Source organism: Erythrolamprus reginae, chromosome 10, assembly GCF_031021105.1.
Source record: "Erythrolamprus reginae isolate rEryReg1 chromosome 10, rEryReg1.hap1, whole genome shotgun sequence".
Lineage (NCBI taxonomy): Eukaryota > Metazoa > Chordata > Lepidosauria > Squamata > Dipsadidae > Erythrolamprus > Erythrolamprus reginae.
This window is the reverse complement of record NC_091959.1, coordinates 20,761,633-20,780,248: the sequence shown is the minus strand read 5'-3', so window position 1 is coordinate 20,780,248 and position 18,616 is coordinate 20,761,633. Positions and strand designations below refer to the sequence as shown.

The following is an 18,616-nucleotide window of genomic DNA, read 5'->3' as shown; positions in this document are numbered from 1 at the left end:
GGCAACTGGAATCGCTACACATACAACCACACATACAACATGATCACTCCTGTTTCACAAAGAGCAGGTGGGTTCCTCCCGGTTTGAACCAGTTTGCTCAAACTGGTAGTGACCCATTGGTGATGTCATGGTGACATCATCGAACCGGATCGGTCGTTGCTGGTCCATGGCCACTGCCTTCTCTTTTTTTTGAATTTTTTGGGGGATTTTTAAAAAAGTACAACTTTTTTAAAAGGCATGCATCACCATTTTGTTTTCAGCTTTCTTGGGCGGGGGGGGAGGGGGGTTGCACTGTGCATGTGACTTCACAGAGTGGGAGGAAGCAAACCGGCAGCGAAGTAAATTGGAATCCACCTCTGGTAAAGAGACGACCTAGAGTGGACTCCTGATTTAACTTGTCTTATCAATGACATCAACAAATTATATCTGTAAATTTATTATATTTTAGATTTTGCATTTCATATTTTGTATTTTTATCTATAGTGTTTTTATTGAAAGGTAATTTGAATGTACCATCTTATTATTGTTGTTGTTATTGTTAACAACAACAGAAACTTAAGAAAAGTCTTTTACAGCCTACTGCTCCAGATGAAAAGCCTATTTAATACGCTTGCTCCCTTTCTTTCTATTTTAACTGATATTTATTTATATATCCTGCTTTATTATTTTTATAAATAACTCAAGGGGATAAGCAAAGCTAATACTTCCTCCTCCTGTTTTCCCCACAACAAAAACCCTGTGGAGGTGAATCGAGATGAGAAAGAGTGTCTCTCAGCTGGCTTTCAAGCCTAAAGTGGGATTAGAACTCACAGCTTCCTTGTGACTGGCCCAAAGTCAGTCAGACAGCTTTTATGCCTAGGGCAGGACTAGAACTCCTGCCTCTTGGTTTTTAGTTTGGTGCCTTAATCACTAGACCACCTGAGGCCCAATTCGGCTTCAGAACTTTACAGTTGTCATCTTATCCTATCACACCTATCACATCTCAGGTTAAATTGTGGTATCCCGATGATACATTTTAAAAGACGTGTTGAAGGTGATACCCCAAGATCAGGTTAAATATCTGGATTGCTGCACCGGGATCTCAGCTCTATCTTCCAAATGGCCACCTTGAAATGCAATCCAGATATGGAAAAGATTTGAATCGTAGGAAGGTCAGAGATGGGCTCCGACGGGTACGGCCAGGTACGCAGAACCAGTAGAAAAATTTTGGTTAGGTACACAGAACCGGTAGGGGGGGGGGAAATGATTTTTTTTTCTTTTTTTCCCTTTTGAGCTCTGGGTATGTTTTTCCTATGGCAGTAAATGAGTTTGAATGTTTATAATTTTAGAAGAGCTGTGCATGTGTGTGTGTGTGTATAAATATATACAGTTTATATAGTAGATAATGTATATTTCTGTGTGCCTGTGTGTAATATGCATGTACACATGTGGCATATATATATAGAATTAAATAGTATATTTCAGCTATAGTAAATAGATAGGGAAATTGTATCTCTTTGAGGCCAAACCCTTGACGTGAGTGACGTCAAGTTGGCCACCTTTAAGCCAGTTACATGACCTTTAAGCCACCCACGGGTCACATGATCATCAAGCCACTCCCACCTGGTCACATAGCTGGCAAGCCACACCCACAAAATAAGCCACGCCCACAGTGTGATAGTAAAAATTTGTGCAGCCCTTCACTGGAAAAAATGAGGATGTTAAACCTGAAGAAGACTGTTAGAGGAAGAAACGTCCAAAGTCTGTTCTGGAGAAGACACTAATATCTTCTCCCCTGCCAAATCCAAAAAATGGATTTATTCGGGAAGCCTATATTGTGCAAATGCAGCGAAAGAGCTTAATTTATTTATTTTATTAATGGAAAAAAGAGTTGTGTAGAATTCCTTACCAGGGATGCAAATACGTATTTTTGATCCTTTTCCTGGAGGAATATCAGAACATCTGAGAGAAGAACAGCCAAGACCTCTGAGAAGGAAAGAAACATCAAGAAATCCAGTTATAAAAACCAGCCAAGCCAAACCTGACACGTCTGCATTCATCAATATTCCTCTTGTTTCATTTCCTGAAACAATTCCAAATCAAAGTAATGCTTCTCCAAATTGTGCCTAACAATAGGTAGAGTTTCATCCATTTTGTGACTACCATTTTCCCGTTTCAATGAAAACGAATAGCATTCGGACCAGAATATCTTCGGGACCGCCTTCTGCCGCACAAATCCCAGCGACCAGTTAGGTCCCACAGAGTTGGCCTTCTCTGGGTCCCGTCGACTAAACAATGTCGTCTGGCGGGACCCAGGGGAAGAGCCTTCTCTGTGGCAGCCCCGACCCTCTGGAACCAACTCCCCCCGGATATTAGAGTTGCCCCCACCCTCCTTGCCTTTCGTAAGCTCCTCAAAACCCACCTGTCATCAGGCATGGGGGAATTGAAATTTTCCCTTCCCCCCTAGGCTTATAGAATTTATACATGGTATGCTTGTATGTATGATTGGTTCTTTAAATTGGGGTTTTTTAGATTATTTTTAATATTAGATTTGTTTACATCGTCTTTTTATTGTTGTTAGCCGCCCTGAGTCTGTGGAGAGGGGCGGCATACAAATCTGATTAATACAATAAATAATAAATAAAATAAATTCATTTTCAGCTCTTCGTTCCGTTTCAGGCCAAAGAATTATTTGTCTGAGAGAAATTCAGGACTTTCCTGCAAAAAGTTTCCTTCATCCCTCCAGGCAAAACGCAGACTTTGTGTACAAATTGCATCACTGTAGCCTTTCCCTTCCGCCTCCACAACTAAGATTTTATTTGAGATAGAAGGTTTCTTGAAGAAGAAAAAAATCCTCACTATGTCATAAGCATCCTATCTGGCATCTTATCTGGCCAGAAGAATTTGTAGCTATTTTCTACAACCTGGAGAGCAATTCAATTTAGATACTAAAGCAGATGTGAAAATAACATTATAGAGTAAGAACATAAGAAGAGCCATGCTGAATGAAGCCAAAGCCCATCGAGTCCAGCATTCTGGGCCCATCAATTGTCCATTGGGATCTTGAGCTGAAAGAGAAGGCAAAACCCTCCCTTTCCCTTAACCCCCAGCAAATGGGACCCAAGGGAATCCTGCCTGCCTCAACCAATACTTGGACATCCGTTTCAATAACCACCGACACACATGGCATCCATGAATCTGTCTAATCCTGCCTTGAAGCTATCCAAGCTGATAGCTGTCACAACCTCTTCTGGAAGTGAATTCCATCAACCAACGACCCTCTGGGAGAAGAAATATTTCCCTTTATTTGTCCTCACTTTCTTCCCTAGGAGCTTTAAGGAGTGCCCCCTCGTCTAGTATTGTGTAATAGAGAAAAGAATTTTTCTCAAACCACCTTTTCTGTCCCATGCATGATTTTATACACCTCGATCAAGTCACTGGCAGAAAAGAATATTTGTAGCTCTGGGTTGAAATGAAGGGCCCTGGAACTCTAGGAACTTGTTTTTTTGCAGACATTTCATGACCAAACTAGGTAACATCATCAATGAAAGGAACCTTATGGTGCCTAGTGTGTCCTTTCCAATAAAGAACCATACGAGGTCCCTATGGGATCCCTTACCTTTCAATCTCCCAGCTACATTTTTGAGAGAAACGGGTCCATCTCGGACAAACTTCCTGCGCCTCAGATCTTCCCTGGCAAACATCTGTCCACTCTTCATTCTCATGATCGACTTGCTGTCCGTCCGGGTGTAGATCTCGTCCAGACGCATCTTCTTCTCATAGTTGCTTACTTTGCTGTCGACCGCAGTTAGGACTTCCTTCACCAGGTTCAACGAAAGCACCAAGTCTTTATGTTCATCATCGTTTTCTTAAACGGAAGAAAATTTCATTTGTTATTGTTAATGGTGAGTATTCTGAGCAGAGACAGGTTACAAGCGGTGTGCCACAAGGGTCTGTTCTGGGTCCTATTATTTTTAATATGTTTGTGAGTGACATAGGGGAAGGTTTGGTAGGGAAGGTTTGCCTATTTGCCGATGACTCTAAAGTGTGCAATAGGGTTGATATTCCTGGAGGCGTCTGTAATATGGTAAATGATTTAGCTTTGCTAGATAAATGGTCAAAGCAATGGAAACTGCAGTTTGATGTTTCCAAATGTAAAATAATGCACTTGGGGAAAAGGAATCCTCAATCTGAGTATTACATTGGCAGTTCTGTGTTAGCAAAAACTTCAGAAGAGAAGGATTTAGGGGTAGTGATTTCTGACAGTCTCAAAATGGGTGAGCAGTGTGGTCAGGCAGTAGGAAAAGCAAGTAGGATGCTTGGCTGCATAGCTAGAGGTATAACAAGCAGGAAGAGGGAGATTGTGATCCCCTTATATAGAGCGCTAGTGAGACCACATTTGGAATACTGTGTTCAGTTCTGGAGACCTCACCTACAAAAAGATATTGACAAAATTGAACGGGTCCAAAGACAGGCTACAAGAATGGTGGAAGGTCTTAAGCATAAAACGTATCAGGAAAGACTTAATGAACTCAATCTGTATAGTCTGGAGGACAGAAGGAAAAGGGGGGACATGATCGAAACATTTAAATATGTTAAAGGGTTAAATAAGGTTCAAGAGGGAAGTGTTTTTAATAGGAAAGTGAACACAAGAACAAGGGGACACAAACTGAAGTTAGTTGGGGGAAAGATCAAAAGCAACGTGAAAGAGTAGTAGATCCTTGGAACAAACTTCCAGCAGACGTGGTTGGTAAATCCATAGTAACTGAATTTAAACATGCCTGGGATAAACATCGATCCATTGTAAGATAAAATACAGGAAATAGTATAAAGGCAGACTAGATGGACCATGAGGTCTTTTTCTGCCGTCAGTCTTCTGTGTTTCTATGTTACATTCTTTCCTCCCCAAAGGCTTCACTTCTCCCAGCTTGGTCCTGTTTTTTTAATCCTGTTCTTTTCTGACCAACAACTTATCCACACCAGCTGATGACTTCTAGATCCCTCCCCAACGAGAGTTTACTTAGAAGAGGAATCCAGTCCATAGTAACGGACTGGCATGTTTGCACCACCAATGTTCATGAAGATACTGATGAAACAAGCAGCAGCAAGATTATGCGTTCTGATTTTCAAACATTTCCAAAGGTGGTCGCTGTTTATGTAACGTGAATCGTTGTGTTCAATTTGTTTCATGCAGTTTTAAAAGTATTTTGACTGATTTTGACTGAAGACTAGATTTGGTGTATGTATTGCAACCTCCCTGCTGACGTCATTTACACCAATTTCTGTGATCAAATTATTAATGTACACACATGGACAGAATGAGAGTTGGAAGGGACTTTGGAGGTCTTCTAATCGAACCCCCTGCTCGAGCAGGAGACCCTACAACATTTCAGGCAAGTGCCTGTCCAGTCTCTTCTTAAAAGCCTCCAGCCTGAAAACTTGATTACTAAATTATACAAATAACACGGGTCTACAAAAAAATATTTTTTGTAATTATCGCAGTTGACCTTGTACTTTTCTGAATCATATTTTGTTCTGATTTCAGAAATGTATATAGTTTTTCTGTAGCAGGTATAATTTCCAACGAGCAGCATCATGACTATAAGGTATAGGAAATATAATAGCGGCATTAAGAAAACAGTAACTTTTTCGTTTGAAAATGTAGAAATAACGTAATGACAAAAATGCTTCTATAGCAGTATCTATATCTATTTATGTGATAGAGCAAAACTAAGCATATTATTATTATTATTATTATTATTATTATTATTATTATTATTATTTATTAGATTTGTATGCCGCCCCTCTCCGAAGACTCGGGGCGGCTCACAACAGCAATAGAAACAATATAACAGTGAAACAAATCTAATATTAAAATAAAACATATCTAAAACCCCAACAATTTAAAACCATACAACACATACATACCAAACATAAAATATAAAAGCCTGGGGGAGGATGTCTCAGTTTCCCCATGCCTGGTGATAAAGGTGGGTCTTGAGTAATTTGCGAAAGACAAGGAGGGTGGGGGCCTTTCTAATCTCTGGGGGGAGTTGATTCCAGAGGGCCGGGGCCGCCACAGAGAAGGCTCTTCCCCTGGGGCCCGCCAAACAACATTGTTTGGTCGACGGGACCCGGAGAAGGCCAACTCTGTGGGACCTTATCGGCCACTGGGATTCGTGCGGTAGAATCAGCACATCAAACTCCATAAAACAGACATATTACCTTTGCTGATGATTTTTTTTGTGTTGACCAGTATAATTATATAAGTGTTATACATGTTATATTAAAATGTACTTATATGAATAAAATAAGCTACTTGATTACTCTTTCCTGATTTACAACACTGAAGGCCAGCTGTCATTCTTCTATCCCGTGGTTCTACCTAAGCAAACATATGTCATAAGAGGGATTAGAAAAGGCCCCTGTGAAATCCCAGTGAGTCTAATTTGCATGTGATCCTGAGCACATCTGGCTATCTGGCTATAGTAGGCCAGACTTCCCTTTCTCTTTGCACATATTGGCTAAGTGAGAAAAAAGCCAAAAAGGAATTGCAATGTCACAAAAACAGCAAACAACTGCAATTTTTCCATTGATGAACTCCAACTCAACTCTCTCTGTCTGTCTCTCTGGCTGATTCACTCCACAGTCTGCTGACTTTTCATCGAAAAAGAATTTAGGTGCCATTATGCATTTCTTTAGCCTTTTAAACCCACAACGCGGTAGTTAAATGAAACTGAAATGTTTCTAAAAGGAGTTTCATTTTAGAAAGGAAATACAGTACTGCAAAGGTTGTCTCGGCAAACAGAAGCTGAGCACAAAACAATGCTCAGACAAACAGTTTTTCTCCAACAACAAGCAAAAGTAAAGGGATACTCAAAACATTTAAAACATGAGCTATAACAGGTAATGATCTTCAAACTTGGCAGCTTTAAGACATGGGGACTTCAACTCCCAGAATTCCTCAGTTCAGCCCTCAAATGGGACACGAGGGTTGAGAAATTCTGGGAACTGAAGTCCACAAGCCTTAAAGTTGCCATGTTTGGAGGACCCCCGATCTATAAAATCATTATGAACCAGATCAAATGAATGCCACTGTTCTGGGTATTTGAGATTATCTTTTCCCTTCAAAAAAAGGTCAGTGTCATCGCATTCCAGAAAAGGAAGGCAATTGCAGAATTGCAGGAACATCTACAGAAAAACCTACCTTTGGTATACTGTAATATTCTCTGTAGCAACACTGGGTATTTGGTGATCCTTTGCGTTACTAGCAAGATGCATTCAGGAATGCCCAAGCGCCTCACCACGGAACTGCTCATCTTTTTCTGAAGAAAAGAGAAAAAAAATTGAAACTCCTGAATAGAGGAATATCTTATGTACATTAAAAGGCAGAGACATCACCCCACGAACAAAAGTGCGTATAGTCAAGGCTATGGTTTTCCCAGTGGCAATGTGTGGGTGTGAAAGTTGGACCATAAGGAAGGCTGAGCGCCAAAGAATTGAGGCATTCATTCATTCATTCATTCATTCATTCATTCATTCATTCATTCATCCATCTATTTGATTTGTATGCCGCCCCTCTCCGCAGACTCGGGGCAGCTAACAACAACAGTGAAACACCATATAACAAATCTAATATTTAAAATAATTTAAAAGACCCTAATTTAAAAGACAATCAAACATACACACAAACATACCATGCATAAATTGTATAGGCCTAGGGGGAAGGGCATATCTTAGTTCCCCCATGCCTGACGACAGAAGTGGGTTTTCAGGAGCTTGCGAAAGTCGAGGAGAGTGGGGGCAATTCTGATCTTTGGGGGGAGTTGATCTTAGTTTTCAAGAAAACCATGTTAGTCAACACCTGGTATTGTATAACATGCAAAGCCTGGATAATGTTAACCATCAGGTAGGTTTCATTCCCGCCATTCTACTGGCCATGCCCAAAAGTCTTATGCCCCTGCCAGCTTACTTTGATGAAGGCCTGGAATCTCTTATCCTTGGAAAGAAGGTCTTTGAAGTAATTCACGGCCTCGTTGTGATGCCCACAGAACTTCCCGTACGTTTTCTTCATCCGCTCAGCATTCTCCCCAGAAAACTGCAAAATCGCAAGAGAAAAATCAGAAAGAGGGAGTCAAAGGAGTGAGGAGAACCAACCAAGCCCGCTTCAGACATCACAGCCAACCTTCCGGGAGGGATAAGGAGGCTGTGGACATTTGGGGAAAGAGGTTTTAATCATGATGCAGAGGTTTGGGTCTTTCATACATGGGTTGTTTAAATTCTTCTTGAGATCTTAACTGGTATGGCAAGCCATGTTGGGCATCCCTAGGTACACCCATATCAGTCCAGCACTCTGCAACCTGAACTGGTTGCGGATTGGTCTCTGAATGCAATTCAAGCTATTGGTTATAATAATAACAACAACAACACAGTTGGAAGGGACCTTGGAGGTCTTCTAGTTCAACCCCCAGCTTAGGCATGAAACCCTACACTACTTCAGACAAATGGTTATCCAATATCTTAAAAACTTCCAGTGTTGGAGCATTCACAACTTCTGGAAGCAAGCTGTTACACTGATTAATTGTTCTGACTGTCAGGAAATTTCTCCTTCATTCTAAGTGGCTCATCTCCTTGTTTAGTTTCCACCCATTGCTTCTTGTTCTACCCTCAAGTGCTTTGGAGAATAGGTTGACCCCCTCTTCTTTGTGGCAACCCCTGAGATATTGGAACACTGCTATCATGTCTCCCCTGGTCCTTCTTTTCATCAAACTAGCCATGCCCAGTTCTTGCAACTCTTCTTCATGTTTTAGCCTCTAGTCCCCTAGTCACCTTTGTCGCTCTTTTCTGCACTTTTTCTAGAGTCTCAACATCCTTTTTGCATCGTGACGACCAAAGAAGTCGAATAAATAAATAAATAAAATAAGGGCAGGCTACATGGACCATGAGGTCTTTTTCTGCCATCAATCTTCTATGTTTCAATAATAATAATAATAATAATAATAATAATAATAATAATAATAATAATAATAGTTGTGGTTAGCTCCTGCCCCATGGACTGTGGATGTGGGGGAGACATCCACATGCTGCAGGCCTGTTTTGCCACTGGTGGAATCTGCTGATGAAGGCTCCTCTGACCAAGAAGACAGGGAGGAGGAGAGTGGGGCAGGCAGCTCAGAAGGAGATCAATTATCTAGCTCCTCCTTGGATTCAGAACAAGAGTTAATGATACAGCCACGCCTGCGGAGAGCGATGCATAGGCAACAACAACTGAGAGATTATTATCAAAGAAAATGAGGCCACCTGTGGTTAGGTGGGGCTGTGGTAATTAGTGAGGCTGCTATAAATAGCAGCCTGTGGGTTTGGCCATTGTGGAGGATTATCTGATCGTTGTGTTTCGCGACTGCTTTACTGACTTTGACTTTTTGTGTGCTGATTTTTCCCCGCTTTGAAACTAAACCAGAGCAAAGTGTGTTTCACTTTGTGAAAGAAGAAGGACTGTGAATTGCCTCACAGCTGCAAGCTAAGTATCACAGAACTGATAAGGGACTTGTACAAATTACCAGTTTGTTTGGAGATGAGTACTCTTTGCTATACAAAAAGAGGGCTTGGTTTAAGTGAATTTTCATTATAAAGAACATTGTTTTGAATTTTCAAACATGTGTGTGTCTGCAATTTGTACCTGTGAATTTTTGGGAGGAGTCCACCAGAGAGCCCGACAGAACAAATAATAATAATACTGAACCCAAATGAGCCATAAGTTGAAGTCCACAAGTCTTAAAGTTGCCAAGTTTGGGGACCCCTGTTTTATGGCAAGGCTTTTTGAGCAACTTACTCGATTCACTAAGACGTCTCCTATCCTGTTGATGACAAAGTTCTTCTCACTTCGCTCAGCCAGGGATTCCTTTTTCCTGTCCAGAATTCTCTGAAAGAACTGGCTGTGGATGGTCAGCAAGTTGTCCAAGCAAGGGAAGATTTTCTCCACCGTCTGCTGCTCAAACTGTAGCTCCTGCACCATGCCTCTGCTGTAGACGTCACTCATGATCTTCAAGGTGCGGAAATGGTGCATCTCCGTCTGAATCAGTTCTGAAGAGAAGGAGCAGAGAGATGCAGTCAAGCTCGGTACTTAGGACGGTTACAGCTTTGGTTTAGAGGTCAACATACAAGGGTCGCCCAGAAAGCAACGCACCACATTTTGTTTCTCAGCTTACAGTAATGGTAGGAATGCTATGAATCGCCCTGAGTCCTCGGAGAGGGGCAGCATAGAAATCCAAACAACAACAACAACAACAATAAGAATAATACATAAATAAAAGTAATAAAAATAATAAAATAATGATGATGATAATGAAAAAGTTGGTGCAACTGCCTGGAGGTAACCAACTGAACCGCGCGACATTCCCGACGCAGCAGCAGCGTCGGGAATGTCGCGCGGTTCAGTTGGTTACCTCCAGACAGTTGCACCAACTTTTTCTTTCCCCGTGGCGGCTCCGGCGGCTTCCCTTCACGTGACGTTCCTGACGCTGCTGTTGCTCCTCGAAGGGAAGCCGATGGAGCCGCCACCGCCGGGGGGAAAAAAATTGGTGCAGCTGCTTTTAGGTAACCGACTGAACGCTGAGGAAAGTAGCCCCCACGAAGCTGCTGGTATTGTAGCCAGCCCTACCCTTCCTGCTGCGTGGAGAAGTTACAAGGTAGAGACTGGAAGGCTATTAAGAGGGCGGCCAGGAGGGGCGTTCCGACTCCCATTCCCTCTCATCCCGTTCCCTGAGATCTTTATCCCATAGGGAATAGAGGAAATACTGTAGATTTAATTGGTTCCCAGCAAGTCAATGGGCTGGGAACCAATTAAATACATGTCCATTATTTCCTATGGGATAAATTAATTCGGTTCTCGACCAAATCGGTTCTCAACCACAGTTCTAGAACGGATTATGGTCGAGAACCGAGGTACCACTGTATGTCTGGTTTTCATATTAATGGGTTTTTAATCGTTTTTAGTATTAGATTACTATTGTACACTGTTTTATTGTTGCTGTTAGCCACTCCGAATCTCCGGAGAGGGGCGGCATACAAATCCAATAAATAAATAAATAAATAAATAAATAATATAACGACGATGACAATGATGATGATGATAATAATAATAATAATAACACAAAACTTTAGATATACATTATTTGAATTGTCAGGAGTGTGTGTGTAAATTTTGCATTTCTTCAGACAGATAGTGTAGCTGCAGCAGTCTTTCATTTGTTGAGTAAGCTTAATAACGTTAAGCCATAAACCATGTATTGCATAAACCAAGGTTGTCTTCCAAAGACACTATTCCAAATCAAGCAAACCAAGCTACAGCATGGCTAAAAGCACACACATACAGTATGGCAAAACAACACGATCTGCCACTCTACTGACGAACTTAAACCAGGAGATTGTATCTTGCCTGTCACTCACCATAAATGACGTCCTGTCGCTTTACAATGTCTTTTTTCTGCTGCTTGAGAAACTTGCTGTCCACCACTTGACTCCAAGATTCGGCTTCCAGATGCTTCAAGTCTGCTTCAAAATCTCCCATGAGCTGTCCTTCATTCATGTCTGCCCCTGGGAAGAGAGAGAGATGCTCTGATCCTTGTACAGGTTGTCCTCAACTTAACAACACTTCATTTAGTGACAGTTGAAAGCGAAGGTGGGCTCCTAAGGTGGAACAGTGACGTGTGCTCGCCCCGGTGGCTCTCAGTACTAGCAGAGTCCAGCGCAATTCTGCTACTGCACCTGGGCAGATAGCAAAATTGTGCGCGGACACGCAAGGGCATCCTGTGTGTCCATGCATGATTTCAATACCTGCCCAGGTGCAGTAGCAGAATTGCACTGGACTCCACTAGCACTCAGAGCCACGGGGGCGAGCACACATCACCGTTCCACCTTAGCAGCCCATTGGTTGAAAGTTACAATAGCATTAAAAAAAATGCCCCATGATTATTTTTCACACTTACAACCACCCTAACTTCCCCTATGGATAGCATCCCCTATCTCCCTAGTGATTTGCATTTGGATGATTGACAACTGATTATGACGGAGTCCTTGCAGTGTCCCAGGGTCATGTGATCTCCTTTTGCCACCTTCTGATAAGCAAAGTTAATTCATTAAAGCTGCATTACTATTACTATTAGTCTTCTCATCATTCCTATCCCCCGTCTACTCCCAGCTCTGACTGCATGTAACTTGTTGCTTGTATCCTTATGGTTTATATTAATAGTGATAGTTTCCTGATTGCTTATTTGTACCCTATGGCAATCATTAAGTGTTGTAACTCATGATTCTTGGTGAAGTTTTCTTTTATGTACACTGAGAGCATCTGCACCAAAGACAAATTCCTTGTGTGTCCGCTTGCCTAATAAAGAATTCTGTTCTGTTCTTTTCTATTCTATTCCACTCTATTCTACTCTACTCTACTCTATTCTACTCTATTCTATTCTTTAAAAATAGTGGCTGGAAAATAAGTCAGACACTTTGAACCCACTTGCTTTTCCACATTGTCTTGACCAAGAAGGAATGAAGTTATCATTTGGGGAAAGAAAGTTTCTACTTTATGCCTTAAGAAACAGCACTCCCACCGGGGAAATAATTCACAGAAGAATGAGTCAAGCTGAACAGAATGCAAACTTCTTCCCACTTCGAGGGAGTACAGAAAAAGATTGCCTGCAAAGAATCGGGATCTTCTGAGAATGCTATTGCAGTTTGCATTGCTAAGTCTGCACTACTATTAGTACTATTTTTTTCTCATCATTCCTATCACCCATCTCCTCCCACTTATGACTGTATGACTGTAACTTGCTGCTTGTAACCTTAAAGTTTTTATTGATATTGATTGTTTCCTCATAGCTTATTTGCCCCCTATGACAACCATTAAGTGTTGTACCTCATGATTCTTGACAAATGTATATTTTCTTTTATGTACACTGAGAGCATACACACCAAAGACAAATTCCTTGTGTGTCCAATCATACTTGGCCAATCAAGAGTTCTATTCTGTTCTGTTCTGTTCTATTCTATTCTATTCTATTCTATTCTATTCTATTCTATTCTAGACTAGACTAGACTAGACTAGACTAGACTAGACTAGACTATATACTATTCTAGTTTGCTAAGGCTAACAATCATCATGAAGTTATCACACAGTTTGGGATTCATCCATAGAAAAACCTAGGAATCTCCTTTCATATAGCCAGAAAAATTTGGTCCGTCCCCCTGTGGAAACAAACATACACACACACACACACACACACACACACACCAGCCTGGCCAGTGTTAAAACCACAGCAACAATGCAACATTTTCAAAAGTAACTTAATAATAAATGCAGAGTAATTCCACGATTGCCGTGCAAATCTCCCTCAGTGAGCCATTAATGCAATTTCAGGTAATTGCATTGTCATTAAGATGTAATTTGTCTGCCTTTGTTTACTTGGGTAAATTAACCGAACATCAGAAGAGGATTTTTGATGAAGCTGGCGTAATCAAGCTACGGAAGCAATTTATACAACTGTCCTGAGAGAGAGAGACTTCGGAGGAATTGTTCCCTCACCCTCCGAATCCCCTTTTCTCCAAAACAGCCAGGATTTCAAAATATTTATCAGCTAACAAAGTAGCCCATTCGAATGCTTAAGCATTTCACTGGTCCCAGGCGAGCAGTTAAAATTAAAATTATTTAGCATAGATTTCCTCTATCTTATTAGTTTCCTACTCCCAAAGTATTCTTCTGGTTACAAGCTGCAGTCCAGGGACAGGTTTACTTGCTCTGTAAGGAACTAGATCAGTGGTGGTGAACCATTTTTTCCTCAGGTGCTGAAAGACCATGCACACACAATATTGCGCGTGCGCGAGTGCCCACACCCATAATTCAATGCCTGCGGAGGGCAAAAACAGCTCCCCCCACACCTCGGAGGCCCCCTGGAGGCCGGAAATGGCCTGTTTCCTAATTTTTGGTGGGCCCAGTCGGCTTGTGTTTTGCCCTCCCCAAGCTCCAAAGGCTTCCCTGGAGCTGGGGAGGGTAAAAATGTCCTTCCCCATCCCCCGGAGGCTCTCTGGAAGCCAAAAACACCCTCTCAGAGCCTCTGTGCAAGCCAGTTGTGGCCACCAGTTGCGGCCCTATTTGGACTGGGAGTCACTGCTCACAGTCACTCATGCCCTCTTCACCTCGAGGCTCAACTACTGTAATGCTCTCTACATTGGGCTACCTTTGAAAAGTGTTCGGAAACGTGCAGAATGCAGCTGCGAGAGCAATCATGGGCTTCCCAAGGTATGCCCATGTTACTCCAACACTCCGCAGTCTGCACTGGTTGCCGATCAGTTTCCGGTCACAATTCAAAGTGTTGGTTGTGACCTATAAAGCCCTACATGGCACTAGACCAGACTATCTCAGGGACCGCCTTCTTCTGCACGAATCCCAGCGACCAGTTAGGTCCCACAGAGTGGGTCTTCTCCGGGTCCCGTCAACTAAACAATGTCGCTTGGTGGGACCCAGGGGAAAAGCCTTCTCTGTGGCGGCCCCAACCCTCTGGAATCAACTCCCCCCAGAGATTAGAATCGCTCCCACCCTCCTTGTCTTTCGTAAGCTTCTTAAAACCCACCTCTGCCGCCAGGCATGGGGGAATTGAGATACCCTTTCCCCCTAGGCCTTTACAATTTTACGCATGGTATGTCTGTATGTATGTTGGTTTTACAATAGGGGCTTTTAACTGTTTATATTGGATTGTCATATGCTGTTTACTACTGTTGTTAGCCACCCCGAGTCTACGGAGAGGAGCGGCATACAAATCCAATAAAATCAAAATCAAATCAAATCAAAAATCAGCTGGCTGGTACACACATGCACATTGGAGCTAAGCTTGGGCAATGGCTCCTGTGCAAGCAGATATGGCTCCAGATGCCATCCGTGGCACCCGTGCCATAGGTTTGCCACCAGTGAACTAGAACATCATCTTTCTTCATTTAATGATCCCTTAATCCCTTGTAGGGAGGAGTCTGAGCAACTGAACGGAGCTAGCAGAATCTTTTAATGGCCTGATGCCTTTCCTGTCCCCAATGCGGAGTTTTGTTCAGCTGACATATTCTGCCTAGAGAGAGAAATATCTGCCTCTACCCAGGATCGAACTCACACCTTCCTGATAGTGAGGCAAGAGCCGCACCTCTAGGCCACTGCACCACTCCTCTATAAGCAACTACCATATTTTTCAGAGTATAAGATGCACCTTAATAGGAAAATAGGGGGGGCGGGGTCTGCCTACCAGATATTCATCTGGCTAGTGTCCTTAGTCTGGTCAGATTCAGCACATTATTTTATCCCCTGGTTAGGACTTAAAAAAATATTTGGAGACAGTAACAATGAAAGAGCTTGCAAGCTGCTAAGAGCTGGGAACATCATTAGCACCTGGTTAGGGCTGTTAAGAAAAATTCTGATTAAGTAAAGCAATGAAAAAAACCCCTGCAAAGACTTAGGGCTTGGAAAACATTCTTATCAGAGAGAAACAATGAAAGAGCCTGCAAGGTAAGAGCTAGGAAGATCATTAGGAGCTAGTTAGAGCTGGGGAGGGGGGGGTTACATTTAGAGTATAAGACGCATCTGAATTTTCAGCCTCTTTTATGGAGTAAAAAGGTGCGTGCTATACTCTGAAAAATACGATAGATCAAAATAGTCTTTTATGCACTGTGCAGAATGCAGCAAATGCATCAGTTTAGAGCCGTATGTCCTACCTGGTTTATTTTTAGGTAAGTGGACTTCAGTTCCCAGAGTTCCAAACAAGAGCAAGGCTGGCTGGGAAAGTTGGAAGTCTACCAGGTTTGGAAACACTGATCTACAGGTAATGAAGCAACACACCACCCTCCCAACATCGCTGGACATCAACTCCAAGCAGTCCTAACCCTCCTGGCTATTGATGAAGGAACCTAAATATTAGAGTCTGGGCCTCCATAGCATGTTGCAGAATAAGCAATTATTGGTTTCTCTTATATTTTAGTTGTACAGAAATAGATCTATGGTAAGTCTTTCTTTCTTTCTTTCAACTTCAGGTCAAGCCAGTTATTTCCCCCATACAATCACTTACCTTCATCTGTTAATGATTCCATGGATTCATTTACCCGACTGATTTTATTCAAGGAGTCTGATGACTGGGAGAGAAATTTCCGCGTATGAAGGATATTTTCATCATTCCCAACTCTGGCAGGAGAAGAAACATGGAAAACATAGTAAACTCTTGGGAAATAGCGGTGTGCACCACAAACCACATTCAATATCGGAATGGGACACCATATTAAAGCAATGTTGGCACTACATAATTTGTGTCTGATATAATAATGATTTCTGGCAGAACAATGGTTTTTTTTCTCTATACAGTATCTATCATTTCTCGATTCTACTTATCTATTCTACTTACTCCATCCATCCATCCAACCAACCAACCAACTTACTTACCTACACTATCTCCTCTATTCATGCACCCACCAACTCACTCACCCACCCATCCAACCACCCAACCACCCACCCATCCATTCATCTACCCACCCACCCACCCACCCACCCACCCAACCAACCAACCAACCAACCAACCAACCAAACAAACAAACAAACAACCTTCCTACTTACCTACCTATCTATCCATCCACTCATCCATCTATCATTCGTCTATCAACCAGCCAGCCAGCCAGCTATCTACTGTATCTATCTACCCATCTAGCTATTCTATCAATTTTATATCAAATCAAATGATACAGCCACCAATCTCACTAATGGGATTCTGGGCAGTTAAACAAAGATTAAAAAATGCAATGTAATTACAATATAAAGATACATGTCATGTATGCATAAAGACTACAATGAACACTGTGCCATTTGGGCAATGAACAGAGGAAGAGGTCTTTTGTATGTTGAGCAAGACCAATAACCCCTCTTGCTCAAATCCTTTCATCCAGGGTCATCTTTTAATGGAAAAGTTAACCCCCAAATTTGGAATCTTCTTCCCATGGGCTTCACTTGTTCAGTCTTCAGCCTCACTGACCACGCACGTGTTAAATGAAATCCCCACTCCAAAAAGCAAGGCAGCAAACGAAAAAGTTCTTACCCAGCAATGTTCTGAATTGAAACGCTCTTTGAAAGAGACATGTTCTGCTGGGATCGCCTACTATTGAATACTGTCGTCATGATGTTCTCATCAGGAGCAAGAATCGCTGATCTGGGTCGCTCTTTTGGCTGAGAACCTGCAAGGAAAATACCAGCAGATACAGCAAGAGGTTTAGTGAGAGATCAGGTCCCAATTTGGTATTTGGAATATCGCCATCAAAGCTGAAGCCAGCCAGAACTTAACTCAAAGAAGTAGTGCAAGACAGCCTACAGAATCACCAAAACGTGGACACGACTAAATGGATAATATCTTTATCATCATCCTTGTTTGGAGTTTGTTTCAAAAATCCTTTCAAAGTCAGGATTTGTTTTCTAAATTAATTTAGAAAACAAATCTTTACTAAGATTTGTATGCCGCCCTGAGTTCGCGGAGAGGGGCGGCATACAAATCTAAATAATAAATAAATAAATAAACAATCATGACTATTTTTCCCAGTTGTTTTGCAACATCTGAATTAAAAAGCTCATCTGCCTGGAATCCACATTGTATACTGGATATTAATACAATTGAATGAGTCCAGAGATACTTCACGAGAAGAGTCCTCCACTCCTCTGCTCACAACAGAACACCTGATGCCACCAGGCTTGAATTTGGGAGCTTGGATAACCTACAACTACGCCACCTACGGTCTGACCTAAGCCTACTATGCAAAATTATCTGCTATAATGTCCTACCTATCAATGACTACTTCAGCTCCAACCGCAATATTACACGAGCACGCAATAGTTACAAACTCAAGGTAAACCGCTCCAAACTTCATTGCAGAAAATACGACTTCAGCAAACAGAATGGTTAATGCCTGGAATGCTCTACCCGACTCTGTGGTTACAGCCTCAAACCCCCATAGCTTCAACCTCAAACTGTCTACTGTGGACCTCACCCCATTCCTAAGGGGTCCATAAAGGGGGCATGCATAAGCACAACATCATACCTACCATTCCTGTGCTACTGTCCCCATTTATCCACACCCATTTCCTTTGTTCATATTCATGTTTATACTTATACAGTAATACCTCGTCTTACGAACCTAATTGGTGCCCGGGGGAGGTTCGTAAGGCGAAAAGTTTGTAAGGTGAAACATTGTTTCCCATAGGAATTAATGCGTGCAATGAAAAAAACCCGCAAAAAAATGCCACCGCCCGGCTGTTTCAATTGAAACAGCTGGGCGCTTCTCAGCGTTCTCCCAATGCCGAACCCGGAAGTTCGGCAAAAGTTCGGGTTCGGGTGGCCGCCAAGAAGCTCCGCCGCCCAACTGTCACCTTTTGAAACAGCCGGGGGGCTTCTCAGCGGCCTCACGAACTCTGAACCCGGAAGTTCGGGTTTGGCGTTCGGGTTCAGGAGGACGCTGGGAAGCCCCCTGGCTGTTTCAAAAAGCGACAGCCAGGCGGCGGGGGCAGGTTCGTAAGAGGGAAACCGTTCATAAGAAGAGGCAAAAAAATTCCGAGCCCCGGGTTCATATCTCGGGT

At 42.3% G+C, this 18,616-nt stretch overlaps 1 protein-coding gene across 6 annotated transcripts in view; it reads right to left on the bottom strand.

Moving 5' to 3' along the window:
• AKAP13 (A-kinase anchoring protein 13) overlaps window positions 1–18,616 on the bottom strand; it is a 371,269-nt gene that overhangs the window by 18,721 nt on the left and 333,932 nt on the right. For all 6 annotated transcript variants that reach the window (XM_070763468.1, XM_070763470.1, XM_070763469.1 and 3 more), the window contains 8 exons: window positions 17,091–17,226; window positions 16,077–16,189; window positions 11,428–11,574; window positions 9,812–10,062; window positions 7,952–8,077; window positions 7,187–7,304; window positions 3,599–3,847; window positions 1,889–1,965 (listed from right to left, as the gene is read on the bottom strand). In XM_070763468.1, coding sequence (XP_070619569.1) covers window positions 1,889–1,965; window positions 3,599–3,847; window positions 7,187–7,304; window positions 7,952–8,077; window positions 9,812–10,062; window positions 11,428–11,574; window positions 16,077–16,189; window positions 17,091–17,226 — 1,217 coding nt within the window. The remainder of the gene's footprint in view (window positions 1–1,888; window positions 1,966–3,598; window positions 3,848–7,186; window positions 7,305–7,951; window positions 8,078–9,811; window positions 10,063–11,427; window positions 11,575–16,076; window positions 16,190–17,090; window positions 17,227–18,616) is intronic.